Consider the following 22,567-nt stretch of genomic DNA (forward strand, 5'->3'; position numbering starts at 1 on the left):
ACTCCAGCTGCGGCCTCACCAATGCCCTATACAGCTGCAGCAAGACCTCCCTACTTCTATATTCAATCCCCCTCGCTATGAAGGTCAGCATCCCATTTGCCTTCCTGACCACCTGCTACACCTGCAGGCTGGGTTTTTGCGACTCATGCACAAGGACCCCGAGGTCCCTCTGCACCGTCGCCTGCTGCAGTTTTTCACCTCGTAAGTAATAGTCCTTCCTACCATTATTCCTACCAAAGTGGACAACCTCACATTTGCCAACATTAAATTCCATTTGCCATTTCCTGGCCCATTCGCCCAGCCTATCTAGATCCTTCTGCAGACTCTCCACACCCTCCGCACAATCTTGGTGTCATCAGCAAATTTTGACACCATACACTCAGTTCCCTCCTCCAGACCATCTATATAAATGGTAAATAGCTGAGGCCCCAGCACTGACCCCTGGGGCACTCCATTAGTCACCAACCGCCAATCCGAATAGCACCCATTGACCCCCACTCTCTGCCTCCTATTTGACAACCAATCCTCTATCCACGCTAACACCCTACCCCCAACTCCATGCCCCCTGACCTTCTGCAATAACCTCTTGAGAGGCACCTTATTAAACGCCTTCTGAAAATCCAGAAAGACCACATCCACCGGCTCTCCTCTATCCACCGCCCTAGACACATCCTCATAGAACTCCAATAAATTCGTCAGACACGACTTCCCCTTAACGAAACCGTGCTGCATCTGCTCTATCAAACAATTCTCCTCAAAATGCCTCACTATTTTCTTCTTGATGACGGATTCTAACATTTTACCTACAACAGACGTTAAACTAACCGGCCTATAATTCCCTGCCTTTTGCCTGCCACCCTTCTTAAACAATGGCGTAACATTAGCCGTTTTCCAATCTTCTGGCACTTCCCCGGAATCCAGCGTAGTTTGGAAAATAATCACCAAGGCAATCCACTATCATCTCCGCCATTTCTTTCAGAACCCTTGGATGCATTCCATCCGGTCCTGGGGACTTGTCCACAATCAGTCCCTCCAGTCTGTCAAGCACCGCCTCTCTAGTAACAATAATATCATTCAGGCCCTCCACTCCTACCATCTTTCCATCGCTAACACCCGGCAAATTATTCACATCCTCCTCTGTGAAGACCGAAACACAAAAGTTATTCAAGGCCTCAGCCGTTTCCCCATCCCCTACCACTAAGTCCCCCCTCTCATCCTCTAAGGGTTCAATGTTCACCCTAGCCAGCCTCTTCCTTTTTATATATTTATAAAAACTCTTGCTATCCTTTTTTATATTAAGCGCTAGCCCAGCTTCATAGTTTATCCTATCCTTTTTTATCAACTTCTTTGTCATTCTTTGACATTTAAACCTCTCCCAATCCTCTTCTCGCCCACTACTCTTAGCTACTCTAAACGCATCTGCTTTTAATTTAACACTGTCCTTTACCTCCTTCGTTATCCACAGCTGATTATCTCTCCTCCTACGATCCTTTTTAACCATCGGAATAAATTTCTGCTGAGCACCAAGAAAGATCTCCTTAAAGATCCTCCACTGTTCCTCAGCAGACCTACCTTCCAGCGCACTCCCCCAATCAACATTCGCCAATTCCTCTCTCATCCTACCGTACTCCCCTCTGTTCAAACAAAAGACACATGTCCGGGAACCCACTTTTTCCTCCTCCATCTGCATCAGAAACTCCACCATACAATGATCACTCTTCCCAAGAGGATCCTTCACCACAAGGTCCGTAATTCTACCCGCCTCATTACATAACACCAGATCCAAGATAGCTCGCTCCCTCGTCGGCTCCAACACACACTGTTCAAGGAAACTATCCCGGCAGCATTCCAAGAACTCTTCCTCAAGCCCACCGCGTCCAACATGCGTCGACCAATCAATATGTAGATTGAAATCCCCCATAATTATCGCCGTTCCATTCCTGCACGCTGCATTTATTTGCATGTTAACAGCCCACCCCACCTCCAGATCATTATTTGGGGGCCTATAAATGACACCCACAAGCGTCTTCCTCCCTTTGCTGTTCCTAATCTCCACCCACAACAATTCCACTTTCTGCTCTTTGGTTCCTATACCATCCCTTACTACCACCCTGATGCTATCCTTAATCAGCAGAGCTACCCCCTACCCCCCCCCCCCCCCCCCTTCCTTCCTTCCTTCCTTCCTCCTGCCTATCCTTCCTACACACTTGATACCCCTGGACATTCAGCTCCTAGTCCCTGTCACCTTGCAGCCACCAGATCATATCCAGATCATTGCAATAATATCCACGTCACTGTGACTGCATGTATAGTAAATGCATCTCCTGTGGTTACAGTGGCAGCAAATGGAACCTTAAATCTTTAGTATCAATGTGAGTACGAAAGTAAGGGGTTGAGAAATGATGCTATAAAATGTTTGTTGGTTAGTCATGCACTTCCAATGTCTCAAAATTATCTCTAAATTATGGATTTAATAAACCATGATTAATTTTCTCTGAAAAGGGCAGTCATCTTAATTAATGTGTGGGAATGTGGTAGTACCTCACACTAACAAGTGAGCTTTTGCTGACGCTAAGACTTTTTTAGTCAAGAAAAGCCTGTCAGGATCATTTGTCAAGTTCGTTCCAAAGTGTAAATTGAGCATCTTTTAGCAAGTCTGTTTCATGTTGCAAGTTTGCATTGGAAGCGTCTGAACATTACTGAATAGTAAATCTTGGGGAGGATGTTGTATGGTTTCAAGGTGACTTGTTTATGGTCTTGTATACTGCCAGGCAACATTCCTTGCAGTTTCATTGTGGTGCGCATAAGGTGCCATGTTCTTGCAAATTGTTTTTGCTGCTGTGAGATTGGCTAAGACAAAACTGCCTTTCAGCTACTGGTGTGATAGTGGTGGTTATGTTGAATAATTTACAGGATTTGATGACCAGGGTCCCGTGGGAGGTGCACCCAGAAACGATTCCACAAGGCTGATGAGGGGTCGGTGCTGGGGCCTCAGCTATTTACCGTTTATATAGATGATCTGGAGGAGGGAACCGAGTGTAGGGTGTCGAAATTTGCTGATGACACCAAGATTGGAGGAAAGGCAAATTGTGCGGAGGGTGTGGAGGGTCTACAGAAGGATCTAGATAGGCTGGGCGAATGGGCCAGGAAATGGCAAACGGAATTTAATGTTGGCAAGTGCGAGGTGGTCCACTTTGGTAGGAATAATGGTAGAAAGGATTATCACTTACATGGCGAAAAACTGCAGCAGGCGACGGTGCAGAGGGACCTCGGGGTCCTTGTCGCAAAAACCCAGCCTGCAGGTGCAGCAGGTGATCAGGAAGGCGAATGGGATGCTGGCCTTCATAGCGCAGGGGATTGAATATAAAAGTAGGGAGGTCTTGCTGCAGCTGTATAGGGCATTGGTGAGGCCGCAGCTGGAGTACTGTGTGCAGTTTTGGGCGCCGTACTTACGCAAGGATATTTTGGCCTTGGAGGGAGTGCAGAGGAGGTTTACTAGGCTGATGCCGGAGTTGAGGGGGTTGAGCTATGAGGAGAGGTTGAATAAACTAGGCTTGTACTCGTTAGAGTTTAGAAGAATGAGGGGAGATCTCATTGAGACCTATAAAATGATGAATGGGATGGATAGGATAGAGGTGGAGAGACTCTTCCCGCTCAGAAAGGATAATAGGACTAGGGGACACAGCCTCAAGATAAAGGGGGGGCGGTTTAGAATGGAGTTGAGGAGGAACTTCTTCACTCAAAGGGTGGTGAATCTCTGGAATTCTCTGCCCGTTGAAGTGGTGGAGGCTACCTCGCTAAATATTTTTAAGACGCGGGTTGATGGGTTTTTGATAAGAGAGGGGATTAAGGGTTATGGGGAGAGGGTGGGAATGTGGAACTGAGCCACAACATCAGCCATGATCTTATTGAATGGCGGGGCAGGCTCGAAGGGCTAGATGGCCTACTCCTGCTCCTATTTCTTATGTTCACTTTAACTGTTTGAACTAAAATTTGGCACACTGAATTGTCAGACTTTACTTGTAACTTGGAAAATTTGGAATTTTGAGCCAAGTGATTTGGATGAGAATATAGGAAGCATGGTTATTAAGTTTGCAGATAACACCAAGATTGGTGGCATACTGGACAGTGAAGAAAGTTATTTCCAATTGATCCTGATCAATTGGACCAGTGGGCTGACGAATGGAAGGCGGAGTTTAATTTGGGCAAATACGAGTTTATGCATTTTGCTAGATTGAACCAGGGCAGGACTTATTCAGTTAATGGTAGGGCATTGGGAAGAGTTACAGAACAAAGAGATCTCGGGATACAGGTTCATAGCTCCTTGAAAGTGGAGTCACAGGTGGACAGAGTGGTGAAGAAGGCATTCGGCATGCTTGGTTTCATCAGTTCAGAACATTGAATACAGGAGTTGGGGCGTTTTGTTGAAGTTGTACAAGTCATTGGTAAGGCCACACTTGGAATACTGTGTGCAATTCTGGCCACTATTATAGAAAGGATGTTATTAAACTAGAAAGAGTGCAGAAAAGATTTACCTGGGATTATTGGGATTAATGGATTGAGTTATAAAAAGAGGCTGGATAGACTGGGACTTTTTCCTCTGGAGCGTCGGAGGCTGAGAGGTCTATAAAATAAGAGGCACAGACCAGCTCGATAGTCAATATCTTTTCCCAAACATGGGGGTTCTAAAACTAGAGGGCATAGGTTTAAGGTGAGAGGGGAGAGATACAAAGGGGTCCAGAGGGACAATTTTTTCATACACAGGATGGTGAGTGTCTGGAACAATGCCAGAGGTAGTAGTAGAGGCGGTTACAATTTTGTCTTTTAAAAGCATTTAGATTGTACCCGTGTAACTATGTGCATAGAGAGATATGGGACAAATGTGGGCAATTGGGACTAGCTTAGGGGTTTTCAAAAAAAGGGTGGCATGGATACGTTGAGCTGAAGGGCCTGTTTTCATGCTATAAACCTGTGACTTTATACCAGAGCTAGCTGGTGCCGGACATCAGCTTGCAGGTGGAACCGTTAAAGTTGATTTATTAGTCACAATAATTAGACATAATGTAGGCTTACATTAATACTGTAATGAAGATGCTGTGAAAATCCTCTAGTTGTCACACTCTGGTACCTGTTTGGGTACACTGAGGGAGAATTTAGCATGGCCAGTGTGCCCAGCCCACGCATCTGGCAGGCTGGGCAGGGAGGAAACTGGAGCACCTGGAGGAAACCCATGCAGACACAGGAAGAATGTGCAAATTCCACACAGATAGTGACCCAAGCCAGGAATCAAAACCGGGTCCCCAGCACTGTGAGGCAGTAGTGCTAACCACTGTGCCATTGTGCTGCCCCAGTGCAGTTTTTTGCTGGGTATTTGCTTACCTTGCAGTGCAAAAACAACTGTGACTCGTGTCTTAAGACTTGGGTAACCAGGTAAATGCTAGGTGAGGCTGTCACCAAGTCCATGTAGGTAGCTTACGGTTAAGTCAAAGAAGTTGCACACTGATGAGGGTTCTATGACATTAATCATTGCTCTGTTTCAGATAGCCAGGCAGTGAAGGATAAAACTAGAATCTAGTGTTATACATTAAGTTTCTATTCATAGAGATGCACATTCCAAACATGCGCCTCCAAAATTTAATCAACATGGTTTCAGTCTGCCACTGTATAACCCGGAGCACAAATTAATCCCAAGTTCATGCTCTCAATACCATTAAATATCCAATTAATCTTGTCTCTAATTTTTATTTTGAAAATTAATCCAAAAAATGTCTGCAAGATGATTTGCAAGAAAAATTGCACGTACAATTGAACTGCATCCCAAACACTGAAGGATTGAAGAAAGTGGTTGTGGATTAGAATTTTATCCATTTACAATTCCTTATCTGATGTATCACATTTCGGGGGAAATTAAAATCTAGTTAGCCCGTATATTTACCAGAATGTCTTGTGTTGTCTACATGAGATGTAACAGTGTATAAAGATGTACTAGGAGAAAAATGAGGAATATCTTCAAGGTTTGTATTTTGTAGGGAAAGTTTTTGTTGCCAAATGTATTCCTGCTATGAGATCTCTTCTGTAGAATCTCAGAAATGTGACATGTTTTTGGCCTAGGGCTGGAAGCGGAAGTGAATCAACACTACTTGATTCTGCCACAAGTACATTTTTAAGGTCAGGGACTGTTGAAGAGTAAGCATTTATATTCATAAATAATACAAAGGCCTTGTGATACGAATAATGGAGCCATTGTATGGCTGAACAGGAAATAAAGTTGGAACACAGCAGTTTCCTTGCAGTTTCTGTGAAACAGTGTGTTATGTTTTCAGTTTATTTTGTAGTTTTCTCCAATCTACTTGAATCCCAGTATATTATGCTCACACTGAGGGTTCATCTGGTGACCCGTTCCCAAGACACTGTCTATGCTGTATCCTCTCCAGCTGAGTGAGTGACATCAGTAACGTTTGGTGGGAATTTTAGAGTGGAACCTATCCAGTGATCATTGCCAATCAACCAACTCAGCTGAGTGGCTAAAATGCTAAAGCATTAAATTCTTGCGCAGGATGTTGGAATTCGAACCTGTGTTGGATTCGAACCTAATTGTGTTTGCAAATAATTGGTTTTGGATAGGCTGTACAGATTAAACTGTTTCTGTCTGCCCTGTCGTTTGTAAGCTGGTACCAGACTCCACTGTTCTACTGGGAACTTGATCACAGCACTAGATTCCCAGCATGAGAAAAGAAAAACTTTGGACGTCCTCAAAGCATCCCTAAAGATAGCAAAATGTCTCAGGCAACTCATGGAAGTCCCTGACATTTGACTGACCAAATGGGAGAAAGTTTATTTGGGAAGGCACTGAACAAATCGGGAAACCCCAATGGGGAAAGCAGAGGCAAAGTTGAAGTATAGGACTTCTGTCTGACACTTCAAGCATTTCCCACTCCCACGTAGCCAACCACAAGTTGAACTTAGCAGCCATCTTGGAACCTGGAACCTATTGAAACAGAATGGAAGCAAATTCATGCTCAATCCCACGGGGCTGCCTATGATAAGAGAGGGCTCTTCATTGCATGGGATGCTTCATACTGATGGCAGATGCTTTTAAAAGTTATAAATTGGAGCTCTAATTTTGAGAAAATTTAAAAACAATACACAAATCAGCTTCATAAATTTCTAACTAAGCCTCATCTGGAGTATCGTGGACAATTTTAGGCACCACACTTGAGAAAAGATGAGGTATTAGAAGTGACATTGTTAACCGGGATATTATCAGGGATGTGGGACTTTAGTTATTAGAAGAGGCTGGAAAGATTAGGGCAGTTGTCGTTGGAACAGGGAAGATTCAGATGTGATTCAGTAGCAGAGTTTTTGGTCAAAAGAAATTCCCTTTTGATGAGTAGATCAAGAACCAGCTGTCATAGATCCAAGATCAGGAGGGAAATAAGTTTTTTTTTTCCCAGCTGAGTTGTTGTGATCTAAAACCTTTTGCTTGAAAAGGTGGAGTAAACCAATTCCATAAATAATTTTCAAAATGAGATGGTCAGGTACTTGGAGGATTAGGAACTTCCAGGGTCATATACAAAAAAACAAGGCTGTGGAAGTGATGTTATAACTGATAACACTGGACAAGTCAGACTCCGGAGTGAAACCTGGCTAAATAGATCCGAACTTTGATTTTTTTTTAAGAAAAGTTACTGAGAACATTCACAGGAGTTTACTGATAAACTTTCAACATAAAGAATACTTTCATTAAACAGCGAAAAATTATATTAAACCAGAAAAAAATGAAAAAATCTCAATGCAAGAAAGTGATTCAAATTTGCACAATTCCTTTTATCCCAACAGTACGCACAATCCCAATGAACTTTTACCACCATCTTAACTTGGACTTGCCCAGTTGCAAATGATTTTTTTCTGGCAGATTTCTGAGCATTCATTAGATGTGTTTTCCCTAGTTGGTATATTTCCCGGAAACATCCAAAGCTCCCAATCCCCTATTACTTAAATTAGAGTAAACACAAGTTCCCTAAACTCAATCCCCCAGCAATCTTGCAGTTCTTCTTATCAGAGCTTAGAACTCATGATATCACTGTGACATACACATTCAGAACTTCTTTGCTGTTTTTCCCCATGGACTGCTGTTTAAGGCAACAGCACTGTTTTTCCTACCTCTCCTCACCACCACCAGCAAACCTCACCACCCCCTCCCCCCCAACCTTGCCCCCACCCCTGACCACGACCACAAAAACTACTAGTCTTTTGTAATCCATCTCTTCATTTGAAGGTCTATAAAATCTCATTAAAATGTATATATAAAAACAAATCCAGAAAACCTGACTTACTCGTAGTCATTAAGCCTAAAGTTATGCTTTGTTCCTAACATTGGGTTTGATGCCCTTTCAGAGAGTGAGCACAGTGGTTATGGCCCAAATGGTGACAACCTATACTGTTGTTTATGATTCTATGTATTTCTGTGATTTTGCTAACAAATCTTGTAGTTTCTTGATGGGGAGTAACCCAAGTGATGGCATTACTTCAATCAAGTTGAAACTTTTTACATTTGTGGTGATGAACTCAATTAATCTGATCTTTTCACCTTCATAATTTCATTTGGAAAATGCCTTGTTTATGTGCACCCCTTTAAATGGGCAAGGATAGAAGCTTTCTGACTGAGGCTGTGATGAGCACTCAATTTCCAAAAACAAGATGCTGAACTTTCTTAGCATTGGTACATGTGCACCATTGTTTCTGAAATAAGGCAATATATCTAAACGGTTGGAAATGTACCCATTCTAGTTTAGAATCTTCATGAAGTGCTAAGTAAAAGTGCATAATTTCTGCTTCATTTCTAAGAATTTTAACCAATTTAATGTGAACAAGCATCCTTGTATATGACTATCCAGTAAACACTGACTCTTCCTGTTTATATTGCAAGCATTAAATGCAAGTTCCACATGAAATTGTGCTGACAGTTCATCAAGCCTGAATGGGTGAATAATGGTTTACCTTTTATAGAATTAAACAGTTGAGGCCCTGAAAATTGTGTTAGCCATGTCATTGTCTGAAGTAGTCTTTAGAGGAATTCTAGATCGATATGATTGTGGAATATTTTAGTGTTGAATTCATTTGTTAACATGCCTGACATTTCAAATGATTTTCTAAAAGCGATTGCAGTAGATCATTAAATGAAAAACGGGTTTCTTCAATGTACTTGAATGTAAATTGGCAGATAATTGCTTTACATCACTCAATTGCCAGAGGTGGTGATAAAAGCAGCAAAAGGTTATCTACAATTTTTCTATGTTTCATAACTGAAGTGATTTTAAGTTACATTTATTCAAGAAATATTCATTCCCACAGCTTTTGTTATGCATGTTTCACATGTTACAATACTAATTGCAGATGAAACTTGCTTAGCTGACATTTCGTAATGACTTTATTCAATTTTTTGAATTCAATCTCTTGAACTTGTTGTTTTGCTTGCTGGAGTACAATTTCAAAGCTACAGTTTGTTCCCCAATAATTTGCCATTCTTAATGAGTTTGACAGTATCACCCTTGGGGTGAAGATCACAGGTGAACCTTCCTCTTTATTAAGTTTCTCTCAAGTGCCTCTCCCAGCAGAGGTCAGAAATTGCATTCAAGCACAACTACCCTGAATGAAATTGGGTTTCTGCAAGATTTCCTATCAGATTTGGCAACATCTCAATAGTACATCACAAAGCATGGTTTGCCATATTTTTATGATTCACCTACCCTCATGACAGCTCACTACATCTTTTGAATTTATTTGCATTTTTCTCACTAATATTGTGACCTGTCCTTGAATTGCCAAGAATTAGGATTTAGTTTCTTGATCACTGCTACAGCAACCCAGAAGGAAAATCATAGATACCAAAGGAAAAAATCAGCAATTGATGGGGAAAAAAGCTGGTTGACAGTCAAGAATTATTCAACAAGGTCAATATATTTATATAGATCCATTATTATAGCAGTGTGTTCCGAGGAACTTAAAATCCATTATGAGGAATGTTAATGGCTGACAGGTTGCCTGGACTCAGTAGTTTGCATCCTAGAGTCTTAGAAGAAGTGGCTGCATGGGTAGTGCATACCTTGATTGTAATCTCTCAAAACTTCCCATGTTCTGGGAAGATCCCAGCAGATTGGAAAACTCTCTAAATTTAATGTCACCAGTTAAGCTAACGTCTGTCATTGATGAGATGCTGGAATCCATTATTAAGGTGCAAGTAGCTGAGTATTTAGAAAAGCATTGTGCAATCAGGTTTTGTGAAGGAGCAAGAGTGTTTGATAAGTTTATTAGAGTATGCTTTGAAAACGAAGTTCTCAAAGCTTTTTGTCTTGCACTGGTGGGATAGTGAAAAGAAATTGCTAAGTAATGGGGCAACTATGATCTAAACTGCATTTAAAGAGAGTGCTGATTGGCTGGCATGTTGACTGTGGTGGAGGCGTCGGGTACAGTCAGTACCTGGTCTGTCATGCTGGAAGATTGGCCGTATCGATAACCTTATAAATGGGGCCTGGACCCACTCACCATTCAAACTTAATGCTGAAAAAGGGCACATCAAAGCCATCCAGTCGATAATCGCTACCCAGATCAGATCATTGCTTGCTGTATATTCCTCAGACTCATAAATGGATATAATGACTTTAACCCAGATTTTGCTAAAAATTAACGTTAAATTAGATTTCAGTGTATCATTTGGGCTCGCAGTATGGCTCACTTGTAGATGCTAGAAGCCACATCTATTCATACATGGGCCTCTGTCCTTTGCAGACAGAAGGAATGTACTCACACTTTGCGCCTTTCTCAACTGAACCAAAGCTTGGGGAACAAATTTATTCCTGTTCTTTAAAGATGTAAGAAGAAAGCTAAACAAGGTAGAGAAGTGGTACCTATGGGAATGCTCAGGGATTGGTGCTGAGGCCTTAACTGTTTATGATCTATATTAATGACCTGGATGAAAGAAACAGTTGCATTGCAGCCAAGTTTGTGGTTGATACAAAAGTTGACAATTCAAAAAACTTATCTCCAATAGGAGATGCCATTGAATTTTAAGTGGGCAAAAATTTGACAGGTACAACAAATGTGGAAAAATATGAATTTGTCCACTTTGGCAGAGTCAGTAGAAAAGCAGAATTAATTAATGGAGGGAAACTGCAGAAATCTGTGTGCAGAAGAATCTAGATGTCTTGGTACATGAATCACAAAAAGCTAATATGCAGATATAGCAAGTAATTAGGATGGCAAACAGGATGTTGGCCTTTATTGCAAGGTGGGTAGAGTATAGAATTAGAAGTCTTTGTACACTGTACAGGGAATTTGAGAGATCCACCAGGAGTACTTGGTACAATTCTGTTTCCTTCCATATGGAACATTATATTTGCATGGAAAACAGTTGAGGGAAAGTTCACTGGGCTGATTTCTAGAATGAAGGGGCTGCTTTGAGGAAAGGTTGAGCAGTCTGAGCCTATATCCACTCGAGTTTAGAAGAATGAGGGATGATCTTATTGAAATACCAGGGGGCTTGATGCTGAGAGGATGTTTCCCTTTGTGGGAGGTCACTAGAACTATGGGAAGCCAAAGGTAATCAAGACTGAGGGTGAGCACTTGGTACCAAAGGATCATGTGATGAAACTTCTTAGTCGAGTTGGCAACATTATCTCAATATTGCCATTTCACACCACTACCTTCTGGAACAGGAATTTTTGAGAAAGTTGTCAGTTCTACTTATCTCAAGTAGAGATGCCATTGAATTGAGCTGAATTAGAACACAAGACTTGGGAGCAAGAGTAGACTTTTAAGCGCATTAAGCCTGTTCTGACATTCAACAAGATCATGGCTGATCTCCATTCCACTTTTCTATCTGTCCAACCCAACCCCAATAACCCTTGACTCTCTTGTTTATCAGAAATTTATCTAACTTGGCCTTGAATAAATTTAACCACCCAGCCTCCATTGCTTTCTGGGGAAGAGAATTTCACAGCTATCAGAAATGAATTCTCCACGTTTATTTGAGAGGGAACTCTTATTTTTAAATTGTGGGAAGACTTACTGTGCTGTCACCTTTTTTTATACTCCTGTAGAAGTTCATTTCTTAAAAATCCAAGTTGAATTAGTTATATATATTGTTGTTATGCATTTTTTGCCCAGAATCTTCAGATTTTTCAGCTGCTTGAAAGACCGTTTGGTTTGGTTTGATTTGATTTGCTTTTACCTTTTAGTTACACTAAATGTTTATTGTAAACATGTAAACATGATGTTGTTTACATCATGCATTGAAAAATTGGAATAAGGGTTAAAAGTATCATTTCTTTTAGCCTTACTGCTCAAATGTATCGAATACTTTCCACTTGCCTGAATGAGGTTCAACAAGACTCGAAGCTTGACACAACCTGGATAAAGCCCACTTGATTGATACCCCTTCCACAAACTTGCATCCTCTCCACCACAGATGAACAGTGGAAGCAGTGTGTCCTATCCTCACAATGCACTGCACAAACTCCCCAGAGCTTCAGAGATAGCACCAATCCCATGACTGCTGCCATCTAGAAAAACAAGGGTAGCAGACACATGGGAACACCACCACCTAGAAGATCTCCAAGCCATTCACCGTCCTGACTTGGAAATATATCACTGTTTCTTCACTTATGCTGGGTCAAAATCCTGGAACTTCCTCACAGCACTGTGGGTGTACCTCCATCACGTGGACTGCAGTGGTTCAAGAAGGCAGTTCACTACCACCCTGTCGAGGACCAGTAGGGACGGGCGTTAAATGCTGGCCTAGCTAGCAATGCCCAAATCCCATAAATTAATTTTTTAAAAGTATTTAATATGAGTTCAAGAATTGGTGTTGTTTCCCACCTTGGATACCTTGCAGTGTGTAAGAAGCTTTTGTTCTAATTTTTTTTCTATTTGGTAGAAATGTGAGTTCAGATGGAAGTGATGCACGTAGAAGGCTTCGAGAATGCGAAGGTTTGGTAGATGCACTCCTGCACGCACTGCAGTCAGCGGTGGGCAAGAAAGACATGGACCGAAAGGTAAGTTGTGTCCATAATTGTCTCTAGTTTCCAAGTCTGTCATCATCATGGGTTACGTTGTGGTTAACATGGAGCCGTGTATAAAATTTGAATCCACATCTAAATTAGCAAAAAATTCGAACTGCTGATGCTAACCAATTGTTTCTACATCCGTGAGGCAAGATTGCAACAGGGAATCTTTTAGAAATTGCATATCACTCAATTCACAAAGGACAAACCAACAAATAAGTAATGCAATAACAAATACAACTTGCCTCAGCCTCTGCAGGCTTATCTTTAAAAGAGCTCAGTGGCTGAAGGTAACCCAGTTTCATTATCTCTTTAAACAATGGACAAATATGAACATAAATTTAAGTCATGCAGTGGAAAAGCCAGCACTCAAATGTTTAAAGTAAGCAGAATCTATTAAAGCATGTTGGCTCCACTTGTCCTTCAAATGTTTCATTGTTTTGCTTATCTGACTAATGTAAATGGATTTAACCCTTTTATAGTCTTGAACTTAACTGCATGTATAAGTAGACTGGAATTGTTCCAAGGTGTGAGCTTCCTGTAATGTTAATAGGTTTCTGCTTGAAAGACCGTTTGGTTTGGTTTGATTTGATTTGCTTTTACCTTTTAGTTACACTAAATGTTTATTGTCTTGGATACATTGCTGACGCGAGAAACTATTTTATCAGTTAATTGGAGATTTTCGGCCTCCATGAAAAGGAATTGTACTTGTAGTTTTCAAGCTTATTTTCTAATTTGGGAACTCTTTGAATCCTTTCCTGAAAATTATAAATTGAAATTAAACCAAATTAAGTTGCAGAGAAATTCAGAATGTGAGAGATTGAGTGAAGCCTGACTCTGCTTTCGCACTATTCAACTTTCAATTTCAACTTTCAACACTATTAAGCTTTATCAGTTAACAGTAGCCCAACTGTGTTTAGGTGTGATCAGATGGTGAACATCTATGGAATTGTCCATCAGGATTCATCACTAACTTCAGCACTACAGGACAGATAGTTAAGAAACATTTATAGTTTGTGGGGGGAATGAAGTACGCTTCAACTAATTCAAAGCTGTCTATGCAGAAATAATGAAGTGTCAGTTTGGATTGAAAGGAATTTGCTGCTGTAGAGTTAGAACCCTGGTATTAGAATAAATTTGCACGTTTTTCAATCTTTTATCTAAGTAATTTGTAGTCGCAAGAAAATTCAAAATGACTCTTAATTGGTTGCAATATCATAATTTGAATTCAAGTTGTCATTGAACTCTGGCATGCATGGTACTTTGACATTTTACTCAGCTGCAGCTTTGTTGACTGTGCAAAAGAAAACAGCAAGTCCAAAAAGAGACATTATAGGTTATCAGTGGCAGCTTCAGTGTTAAAGCAGTAGCATGTTCAGTTAAATCCCAGCTGACTTTGCAACTGTTAAGGGATTTCATTAGTTAAGTGTATCAAAAGTTGCAAAGAAGCATGCATTACTCGAGGCTTAAGAATAAATGCTGCCTTCTCCAGCAACAAGGGGAAAAAAAATAAACTTGTACAAAGAGCTCATAACAGAAGAGTGTAGGCAATGCCTGCCAGGAAGTCTATGCTAAGATACTCCAAATAAGATGCAGGACAAAACATTATTTTGGGTGGAAAGATAATAGTTGCTGAGATACGGATGAAAGCCCTAAACAATTAAGCTCTTATTAAAAAGGAAATGTTTTGCAGGGATATCACCAGAAATCATTCAATCAAACCAGGTTTTTTTCTTCAGTACAACCGTTATGATCTCATGCTGCTAGGTTTATTCATTTTCACATCAATAAGTTATGTTGGCATTACTAGAACACAGTAGTATGTACTGTCTTATGAACCACACAGAAATAGCCATAATATTCAGCAACCTTATATGCCAAGATAACTGGGTGGTGCAGAAGGTTATGGTATTAGCTTTGTGGCATCTGGAACTGGATTGAAATACAGCCAAGACTCAGGAAAAGTAAGTGTTTTTTTCATTTGCAAGTCAAAAGAATTAAGAAAATGGAGCAGTCTCTATTGACTTGAAATGTACTGCTTTACATTTCTTACGAAAACTTAATTGTTTTTGTTTAATAGTCAGTTGAGAATTGTGTGTGTATTATGAGGAACCTCTCCTATCAAGTGCATAGAGAAGTGCCAGGAGCTGATAAATTCAGAGAACCAGCAACAGATCAGCAAACTGGAACAGGAAATTCTCAGAAGAAGAAGAAAGATGATTCTGGTTGCTTTGGTGGAAAGAAGGCAAAAGGTAAGAATGTGATGGCGGGAAGTGTAGTTTAAGTTGCAACCTGTGATGTGGGAGTGTGAGCTTCATATTGCAATGCTTTTAATAAAAATGGCTGTTAAGTTCAAAAGATTTGATTACAGCAGAGAATAAAAGTTTTTAGAAGATATTTTTGATCACAAAGCAATAATAACTTGATATAGCATCTGGCTTGGCCTCTGAAATATTTCAGTGTAGTACATGTTTTTTAAACAAATGTGGTCACATGAAACTGTTCACTGCCTGTGCCAGCCACCTAATCCCCTCTCCCCATTATCTCTCATTGCCTGTCTCTTTATTATGTTCTTGCAATCATGGGCAGTGGCCAAACATTTCTTTAACTAATGCTGTATAGGTTATCTGGCAGGCAGTGTTATATTCCCTGGAGATCTTGATAATTGCTGACAAAAATGCTTTTTTAATACTTGTGTTTTGTCCTTGATTTGGGGTTTCAGAATTGGGCTGCAGATCTGTAAAGCAATAGTGCTATTGGGAATAGCTTTGATAAAATATATAATTATAGTGATCTAATGAAAAGCAAGTGCATATGACAAAATTAGAGAAAGAGAGAGGGTGTATTTTCTCATTATTTAATAAATTTTGCTGCTTTTTATGCCTGGTTTGACTGTTGGTTTTTTCTCCGCACTTTTCTTGGCTGCTCTTCTGCAATTTAGAGGAGTGGTTTAATCAAGGTAAGTCTGCTGCTATTATATATTTTTACTAATTGTTTGTTTGCTACTATTGTTGTTCACTTCCTGTTGATGTGAAGTAGGTGCAATTTTCATGGAAGTAATTGAGAAACATTATGGTAATACAAGAACCTGAAGTATTAAAGGAAATGTAGACCATTATCTGTATCATGGGAGTCATCTCTTGAGGAAGGCTGAGCGACGTAAAAAAGTATTTGAGGACCAGGATTTTAAACTCAAGAGTAAGGTCATGGCCACAGCAGTAACCCTATACGCTTCAGAGACTTGCACAACCTACAGCAGGTACCTCAAAAGCACCGGAGAAGTACCAACTGCAGTGCTTTCACAAAATCCTCAAATCTGGTGGAAACAAAGGCAATCTAACTGCAGCACCCCCTCCCAAGTCAATATGCCCAGCACTGGGGCACTAATCACTCTTAACTGTTGGCTAGGGCATGTTGTTCATATACCTGACGCCAGACTCTGGAAGCAATTGTTAAGAAATCACAATAAAATGAAAGACAAGGAAATCCAATAACCAGTAATCTGTTCTGGTGGTGTACACTTTTTTAAATGGAAATTGCAGTCAACACGTCAGTTCCTTGCTGGGTTGGTGGAACTGATGTGTTGATAAGCCTAGAAACACAAAGCAGAAGTACACCTAGGACAAGCCGGGAATAATGGAGAACAGAATGTTAAGAGTTACAAGTAAAAGGTGTGAAAAGTTGAAGCAGAAGAAGGGGGTGTGAGTTAAACAATTCCATTCTAAAAGGCAAATGTGCAAAATAAAGGTAATTAAGATTGACTTCTGAGAAGGTTAGTTCAGATCAGGGAACATCAGATGGCAAAATAGTACATCAAGGCAAATTCACACTTTGTAATATGGCTGTTTTGAGACCTCGTGCTACAGCAGGAAATCATCAACTCCCAACAAGTTGTGCTTGGAGAAAAGCCTGTTTGAGAAACCCATTGTTCGACCCCAAGTCGGAAGCATTCCCAAACGACATAACTGCCTGGTGTGGTAACTGGATTTTGCCTATAGTTTTAAACCCTGTGGATGTTGTTTGGGTAGGTTTAATTCTGAATTTAGGAAAGTAAAGAGATTTTGGGTAAATTTAAAGATATTGTATATAACCATTAAAGTAGTTGTGTATATTTAAGAACATAAGAAATAGGAGCAGGAGTAGGCCATCTAGCCCTTCGAGCCTGCCCCGCCATTCAATAAGATCATGGCTGATCTGTCGCTGCTCAGTTCCACTTTCCCGCCCTCTCCCCATAACCCTTAATCCCCTCTCTTATCAAAAACCCATCAACCCGCGTCTTAAAAATATTTAGCGAGGCAGCCTCCACCACTTCAACGGGCAGAGAATTCCAGAGATTCACCACCCTTTGAGTGACGAAGTTCCTCCTCAACTCCGTTCTAAACCGCCCCCCCTTTTATTTTGAGGCTGTGCCCCCTAGTCCTACTGTCTTTTTTGAGCGGGAAGAGTCTCTCCACCTCTATCCTATCCATCCCATTCATCATCTTATACGTCTCAATGAGATCTCCCCTCATTCTTCTAAACTCTAACGAGTACAAGCCTAGTTTATTCAGCCTCTCCTCATAGCTCAACCCCCTCAACTCCAGTATCAGCCTAGTAAACCTCCTCTGCACTCCCTCCAAGGCCAAAATATCTTTGCGCAGGTGTGGCGCCCAAAACTGCACACAGTACTCCAGCTGCGGCCTCACCAATGCCCTATACAGCTGCAGCAAGACCTCCCTACTTTTATATTCAATCCCCCTCGCTATGAAGGCCAGCATCCCATTCGCCTTCCTGACCATTTCTAGTTGATGTCTGTGTTTTATTGTTTAATGAACATTTATTTTCTTTAAAAACCCCATAAGATCATCTGGAACATCCTACATTGGTTCTTGCATCTTTTTCACATTATACCAAAATGCAAAATACACCTGAGTAGGCGTTCCATCTTCCCTTCTGGGATTTGGAATACCCTAGTGTTTAACATCAACTGTGCTCTTAACACAATTGCCCCACTTGGAACTGAGACACAGCAGGAGACTCAACGAAGAACAACAAAATGCTTTTGGGATGCCATCGGGTCAAATATACCTGGTAACTCAGACCGAAATGGCGAAGGTTCAATAAATAAGGCATCAAGGATGTTGAACGACTTCGGGCACATGCAGAGGCCAATTTGCTACATCCAATAAACTTCCAAACAACTCCTCTTCCCAACCTTTCAAGCATCAGATATATGTTAGAGTCTGCAGATGGCACAGGTTAGCATTGCTGCCTCACAGCACCAGGGACCTGGGTTCAATTCTGGCCTTGGGTCACTGTCTGTTGGAGTTTACACATTCTCCCCATGTCTGCGTGGGTTTCCTCCGGGTGCTCCAGATTCCTGCCATGGTCCAAAGATGTGTGGGTTAGGTTGATTGGCCATGCTTAATTGACCCTAGTGTTGGGGAATTAGCAGGATAAATATGTGGTGCTACGGGAATAAGGCTTGGATGGGATTGTGATCAGTGCCGCTTGATGGCCGAATGGCCTCCTTCTGCACTGTAGGGATTCTATGGTTGCGCAGTGGACTTTAATAGCCATTTCAGAATCAAACCTTGGTGAAAACAAGTCATGCTTGATCCCATGGGACTGAGACACATCAAGTGATGGGAGTTCTATAGTTTAATAATTCTCTCTCTATTTAGACCTCATCTGAAGTACTGGGCATTATATTTTAGACAATATATTGTCCTGAAAGGGGATAAAGCACAAAACAAACCTGGGCTAGAGTTCTCATTTGTGTTCTCCTGGATACCCGAGGTCATCTGTTTGTAAGGTTCTATGAAAGGAGCCTTGGTAAATTCCTGCAGTGCATCTTGTAGAGGGTATTGTCATCGATTGTTGAAGGGAGTAAACATTTAAGGTGGTGGTTGAGATGCCAAACAAGTGGGCTGCTTTGTCTTCCGTGGTGTTAAGCTTCTTGAGTGTTGTTGGAATTCAGGCCAGTATTCTATCTCAGTTCAAACTTTTGCCTTGTAAATGGTTGGAAGTCTTTTATTGAGTCAGGTGGTGAGTTACTTGCCATAATCTTCAGAGTTATGGGTTAACTGCAGGAAATTAGTGTAATCAGGTCTTTGTCGACTGGCGTGGACGTGATGGGCTGAATGGCCTCCTGTGCTGTAAACATATTTGGTTCCTGATTTGCTCTTGCAAATATTTAAGCTGTTGAGACTAGGTCAATTGGACATGTAAAAACAGTTTGATATTTGTTGGGTTAAGTTCTTCAAGTGCATGATGCAAAGGCAAGTACATTGAGTTGAGGTAGAAATCAGTCATGATCCAATTGAATGGCAGAACAGGCTTAAGGGACTGATTGACTCTTTGAACCTCCAGTTTTAAGAGGCAAGTTGAAGACTGGAGATTTCGTACAGCAATGTGATTTCAAACAAGATTTGTCAAGCTTTTTAAACCTTATTTATTGATGGAATGTATCACACCTAAAGCCTCTTGTGAATGTTTCCCAATATGATAGCGATCTTCCTGAGTTTGTTTTTCTTTTCCGTGTTTAGGTAAAAGGAATGTAGATGCTGACAAAAACTTTGATACCCTGGACTTGCCAAAGCGTATAGAACCAGTAAAAGGTAACTTGTGTGTATACTGAAATGTCCCACAATGTAGTGCATGCTAGAAATCCATTTTAATTATAATATCCAACAGTCATTCATTCACTTGTTTCCTGTTCTTTTGTTCCTGTTCCACGCTACGCATAACAGATTTTTAAGCCGTTCTAAAATGTCTTTTTCCAAAGTGAATGAAACTCTAAGTAAGCAATAGGCTATTTTGTGCATACACTCCACATCTGCCAGCTCTAATCCAAACACAATGAACTTAATGTGTTCACAAATTACATTAGTAAAATGTGAAGTTAAATTGTTTTCCAGGTATTGAAAAGGCTGAAAATATCAAGTCAGGCAGCATCTGTGGAAAATCAGAAGTCATTGACTTTTTTAGGTCTTAAGATCATCCCTGTGGACAGTGAGGTAGATTGGCCGTATTGGATGTGATGGGTGGTGGGGAAGGGGGAGAAAAACCACACAGAGTGGAGGATGAGAGATGATTAAATGGCAGAAATGATGCTACCAGGAGAGTGAAGGAGCAGACATCCATCCATTCAATTAGATTGTAGATAAATAGATCATTCAAGTAGTTCTGAGAATCCATACAGTGCAGAAGGAGGCCATTCAGTCCATTTGAGTCTGCACCAACTCTCCGACAGAGCATTTTGCCCAGACCCGATCCCCATAACAGCACTTTTTGCCCTGCTAATCCCCGTAACCTACACAGAAAATGGCTAAGTTCTGAAGCAATTAGTCAATGACAAGGTCAGAAGGCTGTAACATGTCAAGTAGAAAGATGTGCTTGAAACTTGTATTCAACTCTACTGGAAATAATGCAAAAGACCACAAACAGAATCTCTTGTGCTTGCCATTTCAATTCTCCCACTCTGACATTGTCTTTTTAAACACAAAGGTATAATTGAATTAGAAGATTTACTTGACTGATCCCTGGATTGAAGGAGTTAGTTTATGAGAATAAGTTTGACAGGCAGGGCCTCTCTCCATTGGCTTTCAGAAGAATGAGGGGTGATCTTATGAACGCAGGATCTTAGTGGGACTAGACAGGGTTGCTGGTGAGAGGATGTTTCTTTGCTCATGGGAAAGAGTAGAACTAGGGGACATGAACGAAGGGTCTCCCATTTAAGATGGCGATGAGAAAAACTGAGTTTTTAGTTTGGAATTCTCTTGCCCAGAGAACAGTGGAGGCAAAATCATTGTATATTTTTAAGCTGTTAGATTCTTGAATAATGAGAGTCAAACAGGAAAGGCGAGGTAGACAGGAAAATTTTAAAAACAGATCAGCCATGATTTAATCAAATGGCAGAGCAGGCTCGAGGAGCAAAATGGCTCACTCCTACTTTGCATGTACTGTGCATCTACAACACCCCTCTTGAGGAGAGGGTCTTCAGATGTAAAATGTTGACTGACTGCTTTTTCACTGATGTAGTCCATGCAGCTGATGGGTTCTGGCTTTTTCTATTTGAGTTGTCAGATTTCCAGCATCTAATGATTTGTTCTTTTTTGCTTAGCTTATGTTCTGGATGACTGAGTGAATGCATACAAGTGTAATGCTTTGCTAGACAATTCATTTCCACATTTGAGCTCGGTTAGCTGATCCTCATTTGTGTGATAAGAGTACGATAGTAGGGTCCGTGTACCTAGGTTCACCACCTCCCCTTGGTTTTCTCACACTTTTTCGAACCCTCCTCATCCCAAAGTTCATTTTAAATTCCATGAAAAATCATGGAATGGCTCTTTGAATATTAAAAATCTTCCTTGACTTATCTTTCTCTGGCTCTCGCTCATCTTCCTAATTTAACTGAAGGGTGTTGAAAAAGACTGTGGGGCCAGCTGTTATTTTCGATTACCTCAGACTCTCAATGTTGGTGTCCTCTCATTCTTGCATTCAATCTCGCTCATTTGCAAGTGTTCACGAATGCTGTGGCTCATTTGAAATTTTATTAGATCCCATGAATACATTTACTGTTGTACGCTTTGTGCAGTAATGTTTGGGACTTAGAACCAAGATTAATTGAAGAAATGATCTGTTTCTACACCTACTGTTAACAAAGTGTAACAGTTTTGATCTTGTTTGGAAAGAGTGATGGTTTCTGCATGGAATCCTGTAAGGTGATGCCAATCTCAAACAGCAATCCAAAAGTATTTCTTTTAAATGCACTGTGAAATACAGTAGTTCTGATAAAAATGAAGTTTTGTACATTGTTTAATCTTTGTTATTATGTTCAATTCTTTAAAACCGGCAGTTATGTTAATGAAAGTAAGTTTAAATTAAGCCACAAAGCAGCTTTTGAATTTGATAATTGAACTATATGTCCTTTTAATCAGGTCTCCTTAGAATTATCTAATTACAGTTAATGAATTCCAAGCCTCCTGGATGTCGAGGAGCTTAAAAGTAGACAGTAAAGGAGGAAAAGAGAAGCTTGTGACAGATCTTGAGGATTTAATGCTACAGAAGCCTGGAGGAATATAGAAGGTGTAAAGTGTCATTAGAAAGGAAATTAGAAAAGCAAAGAGAGGGTATGAAAAAATATTGACAAAGAAAATAAAGGAAAACTTAAGTTGATTTTATAAGTACATAAAGAAGAGGAGGATAATTGAAGAAGGAATAGGACTTAGTGGGGACCATAAGAGATTGGGGGAACAGAGATATAGGGGTGCAGATAGGCAAGTCTTTAATTGCAAGTGCAAAAGGCCAATTGAATTTTGGATTTTGTATACAAGGGTATCAAATTACCTACTTTGTGATGGGCAGCTGTGGATATGCAATAAATGTTGGCATAGCCAGCGGTGCCCACATTCTGGAAAATTAATTTTTGAAAAAACAAAGACATAACATAGAATTTATACTTGTCAGTGTTTGGGTCACAGTTGGATTGTTGCACCCAGTTCTGACATTATTATAAAAGAAAC

At 40.6% G+C, this 22,567-nt stretch overlaps 1 protein-coding gene across 13 annotated transcripts in view; it reads left to right on the forward strand.

The window, feature by feature from the left end:
- The window catches only part of arvcfb (ARVCF delta catenin family member b), a 347,569-nt gene that overhangs the window by 264,028 nt on the left and 60,974 nt on the right, over positions 1–22,567 (forward strand). For 12 of the 13 annotated variants that reach the window (XM_080208051.1, XM_080208039.1, XM_080208047.1 and 9 more), the window contains 4 exons: positions 12,935–13,052; positions 15,142–15,313; positions 16,003–16,020; positions 19,589–19,660. In XM_080208051.1, coding sequence (XP_080064177.1) covers positions 12,935–13,052; positions 15,142–15,313; positions 16,003–16,020; positions 19,589–19,660 — 380 coding nt within the window. The remainder of the gene's footprint in view (positions 1–12,934; positions 13,053–15,141; positions 15,314–16,002; positions 16,021–19,588; positions 19,661–22,567) is intronic. The other variant, XM_080208046.1, reaches the window with a different exon arrangement.

The sequence above is a fragment of the Carcharhinus amblyrhynchos genome, chromosome 20, assembly GCF_965287045.1.
Source record: "Carcharhinus amblyrhynchos chromosome 20, sCarAmb.v2.hapA, whole genome shotgun sequence".
Classification (NCBI taxonomy): Eukaryota; Metazoa; Chordata; class Chondrichthyes; order Carcharhiniformes; family Carcharhinidae; genus Carcharhinus; species Carcharhinus amblyrhynchos.